At 48.3% G+C, this 14,511-nt stretch overlaps 1 protein-coding gene across 10 annotated transcripts in view; it reads right to left on the minus strand.

The window, feature by feature from the left end:
• ARMC9 (armadillo repeat containing 9) overlaps positions 1-14,511 on the minus strand; it is a 138,594-nt gene that overhangs the window by 95,486 nt on the left and 28,597 nt on the right. For all 10 annotated transcript variants that reach the window (XM_032637400.1, XM_032637398.1, XM_032637403.1 and 7 more), the window contains exons 9-10: positions 11,273-11,371; positions 769-803 (exon numbers count right to left, since the gene is read on the minus strand). In XM_032637400.1, the coding sequence (XP_032493291.1) occupies positions 769-803; positions 11,273-11,371 (134 nt within the window). The remainder of the gene's footprint in view (positions 1-768; positions 804-11,272; positions 11,372-14,511) is intronic.

A 14,511-nucleotide genomic window follows, 5' to 3' on the forward strand; every position in this document is an offset into this window, starting at 1 on the left:
GGTTATAAAAATGGTCCAAGGTCACAGAGCCGGTGGCAGAGGGGGGTTTTAACCCCGGCAGTCCGTGCTCATAAGCACTGCATTCTACAGCCACCATCTGAAGTGAACAGAGTGCAGGGTTAATGTCAGACTCGGGCAGGACCGAGGGAAGGAGGAATGTCGTATCGACCGCAGGCGTCTTGGTAATATCATAGCACCCTCCAATCCCCACCACCACCCAAGGCTGGCTCAGAGGGTCACCGGAACCCACCCTAGTCCTCGTGTCCATGCCAAAGGTTCTCAACTTCCCCACTAGTGCAACACATATGCCTGGTGAAGCCCCCGTGCATCAGATACCCCCGCGGGGGACAGCCTAGCTGACTTGGATAGGAATGCCCCAGCACACACAGAGCTACCCTGTGGCCCTGGTCACAATGTGACTCAGGAGAGAACATAAAATTTAGACATTGCAACGTTCTGTTGACTGCCGTATGACAGTAGGTTAAACTGATTTCCATAGAATATTATAGGAACAATTCAACAACTTTTTCCATTCGATGCTACCTCACCAACGTAAATAGAACTGACTTTAAAAGATACTTTCGTAAGTATTTTGTAAGTATTACTTATGATTACTGGTATTTCCTTTAATGTCCACATGTAGCTTCAGCTTAATCAAAGGAATTCGTCTAAGCGAGGCGGTTAAGAGCTTTTATTAAAACTGTTTTGAATTTCAGTTTTACCCATAGCTATTCTCCTTAATAACAATTCCTAAGAGTAGTTACTTACACGGGTGCCAAGGAGGCTCTTAACATGGTTGAAGCCTGAGGGGGGAGGGGGAGAGAAGGAAAGAGATCGTGTTAGACACTGACCGCAATGCATTAATCCCAAATCACTGTAACGGCACAGAACCAACGGATTTGCAAAGTGTTTCATCCACCAGGATTCTCCAACCATAATCGTATATGATTTAAAAATTAGCCCAAGTCCAAGTTTAGTAATACCCTACTGATGCATTTCCCAAGCCACCCACCTTTGGCTTGTTGCTACTCCACTCCAAGCAGCAGTCTATAAGAAAAAGGGTGGGTTCGCCCTGACCAAGCTCCCAGAGGAACTTAAAGCTGCCTAGTCAAAGACATCATAAAGAACAAAAGCAATGAAAATCAGTTTATTATCCTGGTTTTCTTCTTTATTAAGATTTTATCTTTGAGTATACAAAGAACACATGCACTTGGCACCAAGTCGCTCTAGAGGTGTTTATGGAAAAAATTCACAATCCCCCTCCCACCCTACCCCCTTTTAATCCTGCCTATAGGCCAAATCACTGCCTACTTTATGGGCACGTCCCATTTATTGTTTTGTTTTTGCTACTACAGCAACGTGGTATTCAGCATGTACTAAAATAGAGAAACCACCAAATGCTGTGAATGACACTTGTTTGGATGGACTCAAACCAACCGTAAAAGACATTTTGAGAAAACACGGGAAATGTGAAAATGGACTGCACTGGTGTTACATGATACTAAGGAATTAGTATTAATTATATTCGGCACCGTGGTTACGTTTTTTGAAGCCCTTATCTGTTAGAGATGTATATTGAATTATTTATAGGTAAAATGATAGAATGTTTGGAATTTGTCTAAAAGAACTCTAGGGGACAAAAGTAAGTAGAGGCGAAGAGAGGAAGTCTCAGCCGTCTGTGGAGCCCTTCCCGAAGGGGCAGGCAGTAGCACTCAGTTCCCTCTATGTCACCACAACCCTAGAACGGAACATTATCCACGCTGATCATATTGAACTGTGATCATTTTGCAGCCATTTCTGTGTCTTTCTCCTTTAGCAGGCATGGAGTTTCACAAGGGCTGGAGATATAGCACCTGCATGTCCCTAGCACCTGGCACAGTACCTGGACCACAGAGGCACTCAATCAACATTTATTTGTTGAATGCATGAATGAAGACTGACTTCCAAAAGTGGGCACTCCAGAATACTTGACTGATTTACTAAATGTAATAAATCGGCCACGTTCTCAACTGCTTCCCTTCGCAGTATTTACAGATCCCCATATTCTCACCTTGAAGACCGAAAACCCGGCTTTTAAATGGTTCATGACCATGTATGATCTTGTAACTTTTAACCTTTGACTTTTCCTTTTCTTTTTTGGCCACACTGTGCAGCTTGTGGGATCTTAGTTCCCCGACGAGGGACTGAACCCACGCCCTCGGCAGTCAGAGCTCGGCGTCCTAACCACTGGACTGCCAGGGAATTCCCTTTCCTTTCTTTGTTTTTTTTTAAACCCTTGACTTTTCAAAAATTAATTACTTGTTATTCCTGTTATTGGCTTAAACAGCAAGGAGCTCAGAACATTGTTTGAAATGTCATCTAAATGACTTGTCTAACACATTAAGGGGATCAAGGAGCCAGTAATGTGGTCAATGAAGGACACAGCCATAGTAAAACACTCGCATAATATATACACAAGAGAAAAATATTTTAAAGTTAGTGATATTGGCTACTTCATATTTCCACAAATAAAATTCACTTACATACAACTCCCTCTTTTCATAATTAAGAAAATGTTCTCGGGCTTCCCTGGTGGCGCAGTGGTTGAGAGTCCGCCTGCTGATGCAGGGGACACGGGTTCGTGCCCCGGTCCGGGAAGATCCCACATGCTGCGGAACGGCTGGGCCCGTGAGCCATGGCCATTGAGCCTGTGCGTACGGAGCCTGTGCTCCGCAACGGGAGAGGCCACAACAGTGAGAGGCCCGCGTACCGCAAAAAAAAAAAAGAAAGAAAAAAGAAAAGAAAGTGTTCTCTATCTTTTAAAACACTGATTTTTTTCTCTTTTGCTAAATTCTATATCATTCTATTTGCCCTGTGAAGAAATTAATTGAAAAGCAGTAATAACTGACCCTTTCATGAGAAGAGCCAGTACGTTAAACAGTACTGAGACTTTACTATTCAATCAAGTAAATAAAAATTTTCTTTTAAAGCTGGCAATGAGCCGAGGGGAGAATGACCCAGCCTGCTCCTAACGAGGGAGGAAGGTGTGGTATTTCATTCAGTAAGTACTGACTGCCCACCATCTAACAGGCCTCTGCTAGGCACCGCTGAAATCGGTGGGCAAGGCAAAAGCCCTCTTCTCAGAGAGCTTGCAATCCAGTGGGCAGAATCAATGATCAAATAAACCTCCGTGCCTCACCTGCAAGATGGTGGCAGTGCTATACCAGTGGGTGCAGATGCCAACAAGAGCGCATGGAAGTCAGCATAACTTCCCCTCTTTTCTGCCTGTCCACGCTGAGCTCCCAGTGCTGACGGGGATGCTAGAGCTGAGAGGTACTGGGCGTAAGTTATGAAGTAGAAGTTGACCTGAACATTGACACCCAAGTATAAATTTGCCCATGGAATGGAGAACTCACAGCGGGCGACGGCTACCACTTCCTTCTTAGGTGGAGGCGTTAATAAGAATGCTCGAGCACTCAGGGGGCTGCTCTGATCTGTTGACTAACCTTTACCTTGCATTGGATTTCTAAAGGTCACTGCCATCAGCTGCGGGCACTGCTCTGCGCGTAGGTGGGGTGGACACAGCTACGACAGTCTGGCTAAGGAAGAAAAGCCCCAGGAAGAGAAAGCTGGGAGAGGCCCCAGAATCATCATCAGTTGGAATAATTTCCCTTTCAAGGTGACTCTGGCTTTTGAGTATGGACGACAAGCCCAGGGAGCATCCCCTCGCTAAGGAGGCCCTGACCGCAGCCCCGGTGGGCGCTGTGTGAGTTCCGGGATTCTACGCTGGCACTCAGAGTAAGGCCCCCAAGGCCTGGGGCACCAGGAAGAGGCCGGCGCCCCGGCCCCGGCGGACGTGGGCGCAGAGGGGCGGCGCTTTCCACTGGGCAAGCACGGTGTGAACGTGCGGCAGCCCCTTCCGGGCACAGGTAGAGGCCAGTGGAATGAGGAACGTATGCACCTGTCGGCTAGTCACTGAGCGCCTGTGCCGTGCCGGGCTCAGGGCAAGGCTCTCTGCAACGCTTGGATGCGGGGGAACTGAACAGCTACCTAAGCCGAGAGTAAACACGCAGAACTACGTCCCCACCCCTTCCCAGCTGCAGGCAAGGAAGCGGAGCCCGGCCCTCGGGGTCATGGTGTGGGCGAGGGCGTTACTGGGGCCACACGAGCCTGGGACCACTCTTGGTGACAAGAGCAGGATGAGGGACTTTGCTAATGACGCATGACGTCAGGAAGCGTGCTTAGAGAAACCGGGAGGAGGTGTGACGTGGCGAGAGTGTCCCTGGGTCACGAGCGACTGGAGGTGGACTGGGTTGGCAGGGGCCTGTCACTGCGGGACTTCTCCGGGGAGTTTGGTGTACGGCTGAGGGCCGTGAATCTCAGTACCAAGCGTGTCTCAAACTTGTGACATCAACAAGTTTGCTTGGGGATGGGGACATCCCATGGGACTGGCTTCAACGCACACAGGAGCAGCGGGTGTGCGCAGCCCAGGGAGGGTCAGAAAGAAGGAGCCTCACCGACGCCAGCAGTGGCTGCGAGCCCCAGGGCGACAGGAAGGCCCCGTCTGGAGCCAGAAACCTCCTCGGACCAGGCTGGTCCACTGCCAGCCCTTCTTCCCTGGCCCCGCTCACGTGGGACTAACGCTGAACCTGGGGGCCGCCTCTGCGGTGCAGGACAAAGGCAGGACCCTTGTCAGGCGACCTCATGGGGAACGGTCACCAGGAGAGGTTAAGTCACCACTGTGGGAAACCTGAGGAAATGTGTGTTGGCCACGCGACAGAGAGGCAACGGGAGCCAGGGACCCAGAGGGACATCCCCGCCACATGGCCAAGGGAGGCTGCTATGGCCAGCTCTGTAACAGGAAGGGGTACGGACACAACTCGAAAACGCAGGGTTGTGACTGCAGAAGGGGAGCGCTGGAATGGAAAACTGTGCAAATGAGATCTGGAAGTGGCGCTATGTGTGCGCGTGGCGTGGGCGCGCCCAGTGTCTGAACCCTCGGCCTTGCCTCACCCCCCCACAGCCTGAAGGCATCTGAGAGCCTGGGGCCGGGCAAGGTGCACAGCAACGCGCACACCTGGGGAGGTGCCAGGGGCTGGGGCGCTGGGGCTTCTTGGGGTTTCTGAGACCCGAGTCAGGCCTGGAGAGACAGATGCGCATGAGATCATGGAGGGCTGGGGACTCCATGCTGAACAGGTCAGACCGGAAGCGATGACAGGTATTAAGCAAGGGAGTAACCAGATGGGATTCCTGTATGTACCTGAAGCCTGAGGGCATAAGTAAATAAATAAGACACAACCAGAAAGGTCACTCCAGCTCCCATGTGAATGAGCCATCAGAAATCTAAGAGTTTTGAGACTGAGACCAGTTAGGAAATGTTGCTTTAAGCCAGGACAGAAAGAGGGAGAGCCTGAACAGACACAAAGCAACAGAGGCCGGGCAGGAGGGAGGAAGCCCACCCAGATCCCCACGGCCACCTGAGCACAGGGCAGAGGAAAGGGAAGAGCCTCGGGTGACTCCCGGGGTTCCCTGGAGTGCCATTTGCTGAGACAGAAACACAGGAGGGAAATCACCTGTGTGGAGGAAAAGATGAGCCTGGGTCGGGACACGGAAAGTGTGACGTGCCTGTCAGACATTCACGGGGAGAAGGCCGGTAAGTCTGGGTTTGGAGGTCGGGGAAAAGGTCTGAGCTAATGGCACAGTTACCCTCTGCCGATCACGGTCCTACCGACTGATGAGACCAAAGGTATTCAACCCTCACATCAGCAGGGTCAGTTCAGGTATGTGACAGGCACTGGTGTATGAGGTGTGGTAGGGAGAGGGGAACCAGGTGTGCAACTCCCCCTCCTCGATACACAGAGCACTGGGCCCAGAAAGGCTGCCTCGAAATGCAGTGGCAACATGGGGAAAGGGCAGGCGTCCTGCCAAGACTTAAGCAAGCCACCGAAGGGAGAACGCCAAGGCTGAAGAGGCTGGACTTCATTTGCAGAGCCACAGTCCACACAGCAGGAAGCTTCGGGAAGTACCCTCCTTAGCAGAATAGTGCCACAGCGAGGCTTCCTGAACAACTGTACGAGGCCACCTCCCCAAAGGGTCACCGCCACCTCCGCCACCCCCACCCCCCGCCCCTGCAGGTTTTCACTGCTAACAAAGATGGTTGATTTTGGAAGTAGACGCCTCCTAAGATTCACATGTCCTGGGCCTTTAATAGATTTAATGCTATCACGCCGGGAAGTACCGTAACTTGCATTTCCAGGGCGGCCTACCTGGAGTCGTGGAAGAAAGGGAGGGTCAATTCCCCAAAGAGCCATTTTTCCAATAAGGATGGGTTTAAATGGAAACTTTCCCATCCGATGAATCACAAACCTACAGGCGCCACAGGGTGGGACTTGGGACTCAACCGGGGGCTGTGCTCAGATTTCCACCTTGAGAGTGTCTCTGCATTCATGCTTGCCCACTGCAAACAGGGGGCTAGGAAGAGAAAGACATACCAAAGCACTTTTAAATGCTATTTGCAGCACACAAAGATGGACGCTGCATCATTAGAAAGAGCAAAAAACCGACGATGTCTGCCAGAGGAACGGCTAAATGTACCATATTGTTCTCAAATTAAAATTCTGAAAGATAAGGGAAATACAAGTATGCTAAAGGGACAGGAAAGACTTTCAAAAATGTAGTTAAGTGAAAGGAGACAGCTGCAGAATGATATGTGTAACAACATCTCAATTATATACAATTTTTAAAGGTCTGGAGGATGCGTATGAAACACAGTCAACACTTATCTGTGGAGGAAGGCAGGATGGGGTGAGTGTGAGGGAGGGAAGGGGTTTCTGCTTTGCTCCATTTACTGCTAAATTGTTGTGTATTTTCCAGCTAACACATATTCTTGTATCCCTTGTATAACCTTAGAGCACACAACAAACCTCCCTCTTGTGCTCTGAGGAAGAAGTTTCTCCTTTTACTACTTATCACTAGATTCCTGATAATATAAAATCAGATTCATCTCAAATCCCAGCAAATAATGGGCCCCAGGGTTTGGAACCTGATTTGGTAAGGACCACGGCATGACAAACCTGGGGTTTGTGGTGGTGGTGACAAGCAGTCAAGCTGGAAGAGGCCACCCAGGAGAGCTCTCTTCTCCAGATTTAATCCATCATTATCAACCCTGGGAGCATGTGGATTTGACGCCCAGCTCCGATAATGCATCAGACTTCCGGACACAGTTACCTGGGTGGGAAGGAGGTAGGGTGGAAACACACTTCTTGTCTCCTCAGTGGGGTCCTCGGCCTCCACACATACACAGTCTTCACATATACCCCCCAGAGGGGGTGACTTACTGGATTTGCACCGCCCTGCACCCCCCTCCTCTGGGCAGTGAGGCTGCACAGAGAGCACAGCCCCAGTGGTATGGGTGGAGCGGGTGGAGAGCATGGGCTGGGCCACAGCTGTCCATGACAGGGGTGGGGGGGGGAGCATTTCTTTAATTCCAGGGCTCAAAAGTAGGTTACCCACCTGCCTACCAAAAAAAAAAATCCACATTCTCCAACATAAGCTTGTCAGAATCAGTGGCAATGTCACCAGCTCCTTTTCCCTTCATTCTATTGTTGTATTTTTCAATTGGCTCGGAACTCAGGGGGAAGGAGGGTCTTATTTACTGAGCCCTTCTGAACTTTCAACAGTGAATGAGGTTGCAGAGGGCCAGATTCTTAACAGCCAGATTTAGAAACCAGTATCAAAGGCACTAAACTTCGTAGCACCAGCCATTTTCTGATGGGCCTCAGCCAGGCTCCTGTCAGTACAGTGAATTGAAACGCTCAAGCCCGAGGAGAAGCTGATCAAGGACCAGGCTAGAAGGAAGGCTGGTCTGTGCCTACCTATTTATCTTGAAACTGATGGCATCCTGTTTGGACTTCGGGTAGACTGTATTCCGTTAAACAAATAAAAAAGCAATCTTCTTCCCAATCCTAGATCCGACTGACTCAGTCACCGGACATTGATCTAAATTGTACCCTAATTTCCTCTTCATGCGTTATAAATCTGATATCATACATTGACGTTAGGCATGCCTAGTCAACTACAATATTCTTTTACACTTCCATAATGACCCCTCACCCACTTTTTATCACCTTATAAGAAAAATATACTAGGAACAATAAAAAACTGTTTGCAGTTTTTATGGCCTGTTACTAAGTCAATGACTCAAGTGGGGGAAAAAAAACGGTTACGAGTTAAGGCAAACGGAGCACATCCTCTCTCCCGTGGTTTCTGAGGCTTACACTCTGTACCTTAGTGCCACCATAACTGGGAAGGATGGTAGGACCAGTCTCTTGACAAATGAAGGTAACTTCTAACGGGATGAAATAGCAGATACGTTGTTCCCCCATCCCCTTTTATACCGCTCCTTTTAAACATGACATCAGTTTTGTTCACGTGGCCCGTGGGATCTTAGTTCCCTGACCGGGGACTGAACCCGTGCCCCCTGCAGTGGAAGCGCAGAGTCTTAACCACTGGACTGCCAGGGAAGTCCCAACATCAGCTTTAAATATGCTGGATGCAGCACTCCGCCAGCAGACAGGATTCTTGTATATGCAAGACAGGGTGGGGTTTTATAAACAAACCTGAGAACACTAAGTATTTACTGAATTAATACGTAAATGGAAGGGGTTGGGGGAAGAAGTGGTCTTATTAGACACAGATCCTGCTATGCTAATTACTGCTAGAAAGCCATCATTTTTGATGAACACACTCTATCCTTAATGTTACCTTAGGTTGATGACTGACAGCTAAGCATACACTGGACACAGAGGGTCAACTCAGCCAGGCCACAGGGATGTGGCTTGAAACCCCTCATCCCAGAGGGCCCATGAGGGAGTTACTTTTTCGAAACTCGGATGTCTGTGTGTGCTTTACTGACATTTTAAAAATGGTCGATTCGCTAAGATTCCTGTATGCTGACATCACTGCACCCACATCCTAAAGCATGGACTCCGCAGCTCCTGTCCACGTGTGGCACAGCCGATGCAGCGAAAGCCTGGCGGTGCGCTTCCACGTGCACCCCGAGGACATGGTCAAGGATGCTGGCTCTTCACCACGTTACCATGTCCTTTCTACCAAGATCCATGAGGGGAAATCTCCGCGGGTCGTAGCACCAGAAAAACCCCGTGCGGCAGTTTTCGGACCTTCCGGTCCTCAAAATACAAGGTGCTTAGACTTCTTTTTAAATTGTAAGAGTAATATACCTACTTGGAAAAAGTTCACCATCTAAAGGGCACATAGGGGACGTTGGTGGCATTGAAACGTTCTATTGTGGGCACGTGTGATGGGCTCGCAGGCGTTCATTTTACTGCTGTGCTTCACAGGCTACATGCGTAGCACAAATGCCGTTTTAGAGGCAGTGAATATTACTCTCTCTTCCTTTAGAAATAAGTCATGCAACTGTTCTTTGCACAGGCAACTGGGAAGCCCACAGCCAAATCTGAGCCTCGCTCCCAGGGGTACAGTAACTTAGGACATGCGTTTTTTTATACTAGCCTGAGCCCGGGCTTACTTTTATTCTTCCTACCCTCATCTTCCTTTAAGCACAATTTCTTTTTTTCCCCCAGCATTACTGAGATATAACTGACAGACAACATTGTGTGAGTTTCAGGCATACAGTGTGATAATCTAATAAATGTATATGTTGTGAAATGATTATCGCGATAAGGTCAGTTGACACAGCTGTCACCTCTCAGCTACCTTTTGCTGCTGTGAGAACATTTAAGATCTTAGAAACCTTCAAGTACACAGTACAGTACTGTTAACCGTAGTCACCATGCTGCACGTTACATCCCCAGACCTATTCACTTTAAAGCCAGATGTCTGTACCCTTTGACCAACATCCCCTCATCTCCCCCACTCCCTGGCGACCACCAATCTACTTTCAGTTTCTATGAATTCTAACCAAAATTTCTTTATTTTTATTTTCTATCTTTTCATTTCTCATATTTGTGTTTTCTCATAATAAGCTGCTTCAAATCTACTTGAGAATCAGGTAGGTTATTTTAATGCTGAAAAAGGCCTTGTTTATGAAGACCCTAGTATGAATGTGCAAACACTTCATTAAAAGCTGGGGCTCTGACCCTCGGGGTTGCCTCAGCATCACCCGGCGCTTCCTTCCTAATTGCCCGGCTCCACACACACAGCCTCTGGACCAGGCGGCAGGTTGGTGTGCGCTCCCGGGACATGCGTTCACGAACTCTGAAAACTTCCTCTGGAGACACAGCTATACTCGTGCCCCTGGTTGAGAACCCGACTCAGCTCCACATGCCTCCAGATGAGCTCTCCTAGGAAGGACACGTCACCTACGTAATGTCTTGGCCTGTAACGCAAACCTGAGTCTGGCCACAAGGAAACATCAACCACAAAAGGAGAAATGTTCTATTTTTAAAGAAGGGGAAGGACTGTCTTCTTTTAAAATGTCGATGTCATGAAAGTCAAAGAAAGAAAGACGGGGGTGGGGTGGGGAGTGTTGAAGCTGAAAGGAGGCTAAAGAGACATGACAAATCAACGTAACACCTGAGCCCACACTCCGGGCACGGGGAAGGGGTTGCTGTAGAGGATGTTAATCACTCCGCTGGCAAAACTGGGACATGCACAGTAGGTTAGTCAGGTAAAAATACTGCCTGATATTAAATTTACTGAAGTTGACAATCACATGGTTATATGAGAGAACATTGCTGTTAAGAAATGCACACTGCACTCCAGTATTTAGGAGCAAACGGCCATAAACATATGTAATTTATCCTCAGATGGTTCAGAAAACATTGTGTATGGGTGCCTGTGGAGAGAAAGTAAACAAACAAACGAGCAAAATGCTAGCAGGTGGTGAACATGGGCAAAAGGTATACAAGTGTCCTTCGGGCAGTTTTTGCAGCTTTTCTGTACGTTTGCAATGATTCTAAGTATAAAGTTTAAAAAGATAAAAGGAAAGCCCGTCTGCCACCGCACAACCCCAACACGGCAGTGATTTTTCAAACAGGACGAGGTTTCCTTCGTTTCCTACTGCCTTGCTGCCATTAGCGGCCCTGGGACCCAACAAGCAGCTCCGTCTGGAAGAGACAAACGCGCCTCCCCCGCCCCCTCCCTCAGGAGGCCGCCTCCCAGCGGCCCAAACCCACTCTTCCTTCTGGGAACGCACAGACCTCCAAAGCCCGCTGAGATGCACACTCCGAATGTGTTATTTCTCCTGTTCTCCCATTTTTTTAAAGTTACGGGATTTTGACACCTGGGGGCAGACCCGGGCGCAGAGCCTCACCGTGCCGGGCCTCGTGAAGTCCACGCTGCGCGCCAGGCTCTGCCGCATCTGGTTGCTGAAGAGGCGGACGCAGACGCTCTGCAGGTACTCGGGGGTGATCTGCCGGAGGACAGAGGATGGACGGCGGGTGAAAGGGGTGAGACATCCCCGGAGCCGTGAGAGGCACCCTAGCCAGTGTCGGAGCTGACTCTCAACAGCCTCTCCGAGGGCACAAAGGTGAGCTTTTGCTTTAACATCGCAGCCCTAGGGAGTTGAAGCACTGAGCCTGACGCAAAAACTAACACACTACTGGTGTGGTCACGGGATAGCATACTTTAAGTTACAGAACTCCACTTAACGTACTCCTGCCGTCATGTAGAACAAACTGATTTTTCTTTTTTCTTTTGGCTGCACAGGGCGGCTTGTGGGATCTCAGTTGCCTGACCAGGGATTGAACCTGTGCCCTCAGCAGTGAAACTAACCACTGGACCGCCAGGGATTTCCCATAAAATAAACCGATTTTAAACCATTTTTTGTTAATTCAAGCAACAAAGTCACTGGGTGGCCATAATGTGATGGAAAGAAAGCCGGACTGAAAATCTGAAGATCTGGGCTCAAGCAGTGGACTCGAGAAAACCAACAGCTCTGCCTCCTGCTTTCCTGACCTGTCGGACGAAATGAATGAGGCCACGGCTCTGCGTCACGGGGAGGGGGGTAAATGAGATCAAGGGAGAGCCTAGCACATGACAGATGGCTCAGTAAACGCTTATTGAATGAGTGACGGAGACACTTTATACACTGTCCCGCGCTAGACAACAGGTGGCTGGGTTACTGCTGCATCGATGCCACTGCATCATGGCCTCTTCCTTCAGCACCTCTCATGCCTCTCTCATTAGCTACCATGATTCAGGATGGACATCCAGCATCTAAGGTGGTAATCTCTGAAACGTTTTCATCTTATGTCTTTTCTTTTTATAGGGGTAACATGTGCTCATTTAAAAGGTAACACAACCTCTCCCCAGCCCCACCCCACAGACCAATCCCTGGAGGTAACTACTCTTAACAATTTTACCCCCTCCCAGACTTTTTCCTGTGCCTGACTGTGAGAGGGAAGCTCCTTTTCCCCAGCCTCATGATCCCATGTGCTGAACTTCCATATGGTAACGTAACTGGCTCTCTTCCTACCCCTCACTCATCCGTCCCCACAAGAGGAGGACAACTCAACTGGTTGGTGAGTTGGAAAGAGCCAGAACACTGGGCTAGACCCTTTTGTCTCCCTGTGGTCCTCCTGTCTGTCCCCTCGAAACATCTGGTCTGTTTCGGCCACCAGAAAGACTGCCCCTCTGTGCCAGATGTCTCTGGTCATCCCTCGACACTCGTCTATAAGTGACTCAGACAAAGAAGGGCCCCATCTCAAGGCTGCACCTCCTACATTATCCTGAGCCCATTTACTCTGAATTCCCACAGTATCAAAATTTAATCATTCCTTTTTCATCCCGTACATTTAACCTTTCCTTGTAAACCTGTTCCTTCCCTACAACCTAGAAACATGTCCAAATACAGTTAATATTACAAAAATACCTTCCCCTCTCTCCTCCCTAGGCCCTCATCTATCAACCACCCTCTCAGTGTTCTTCCTTCACAGCCAAGGTCCTTGAAAGAATAGCCAATGTTTGCCGCCTCCCCTTCACTTTACCTTTCAACACACCACAGTCGAGCCCCCATCTGAATCACCCCAAGGAAACTCATGGCAAAGGCCACCACCAATGACCTTCTAAGTGTCAGAAACACTGGATACTTTTCCGTTCTGGACTTCTACAGTTTTCTGTGATTTTTGAGACTTTGGATCAACCCCTTGCTCCTGAAACTGTTTCCTCTTTTGGCTGATACCGGAACTGATACCAGACCCATCCCTTTAACAAGGAAATCTGATTCTGTCACTCTCTTGCTTAAAACAAGTGAGTGAGAAAAGGACATGAATAAAGAGTTGACTAAAAGACAAATATGTAAATGGCCAAAAAACATATGAAAATATATTCAGCCTCATACATAATTAAAGAAATGTAAATTGAAACATTCAGAATACCAAGTTTTACTTAGCAAACTGGCAAAAATTTCAACGTATAATCATGTCCAGTGTTGGCAAGTGTATGGAGAAATAGATGCTCTGATATGCTACTGGGGGTGGGGGGGGTGGGTAGACATTGTTGAAATCTATGGAGAAATAATTTGGCAAAACACCTCTCAAAGTTTTAATGCCCATAACCTTTGACCTAGCAATTCCATTCTTAGGATCTTATCTTACCTATATTCAAAGGTATACAGTATATACAAGGCTGTGATGTTCATTATAACAGTTTTTGTTAAAGCAAACAAAAAAATCTAAATGTTCCTCATCGGAGGTCTGATGAATTATGGTTCACCCTTGCAGTGGAATAATAACGTACAAGCATCAAAAAGAATGAAGTAGGTGTGTGGAAAGATCTCCAAGATATATTGAAAGTGAAATAGCAAGTTTGAGAAGAGTACTGGATCCCAAGATCCCAAGTAAGTATGTGCATACCGTACGCACACGTGCACACACATGCACAGAAGTGCTCTCAAATAATCCACAAGAAAGTGTTAATCTTGAATGTCAGTAAGAAAATGAGCCTTAGAAATTGTGTGTGGAAGGCCTTTTGCTCCTAAGTATATACTCCTCTGAGTTGTTTCAATCTTTTACCAAGAGCACGTGTTTCTTTTACATGAAGAACAAGCTAGTTAAGATTCCAGTGTTCCCCCCAACCCCATCTCTCCCTGTTTTGATCGTGGAGGCCCTTCCAACTCCTGCCTGGTGGTCTGCAGGCCTCTGCTTGCACACTCCAGTTGTAAGAGCTCATGTGCCTATCTGTGGCCCGCATGCCACACCTGGCGTCGTGTCGACCCTGGCTGTAGAAAGCACACCAGGATGGTGGCAGTTAAGTTTTAAGAGGAGAGAAGGAAAAAGGAAAACACACACTTTCTTTTTATTTATTTCTGTACTGTTTGAATTTTCTTTCTTTTTTCTATTTTTTGGCCTCGCTGTGCGGCATGCGGGATCTTAGTTCCCTGACCAGGGATCGAACCCGTGCCCCCTGCCGTGGAAGAGCGGTGTCTTAATCACCGGACCGCCAAGGAAGTCCCTGAATTTTCTATGTACATGCCTTCTTTTTCTTCTTTTTTTTCAACAGATGTGTCATGACACATCTTTATCTCAAAAAAGACACATGAACAATGGGGGA

Source organism: Phocoena sinus, chromosome 7, assembly GCF_008692025.1.
Source record: "Phocoena sinus isolate mPhoSin1 chromosome 7, mPhoSin1.pri, whole genome shotgun sequence".
NCBI classification, from domain to species: domain Eukaryota; kingdom Metazoa; phylum Chordata; class Mammalia; order Artiodactyla; family Phocoenidae; genus Phocoena; species Phocoena sinus.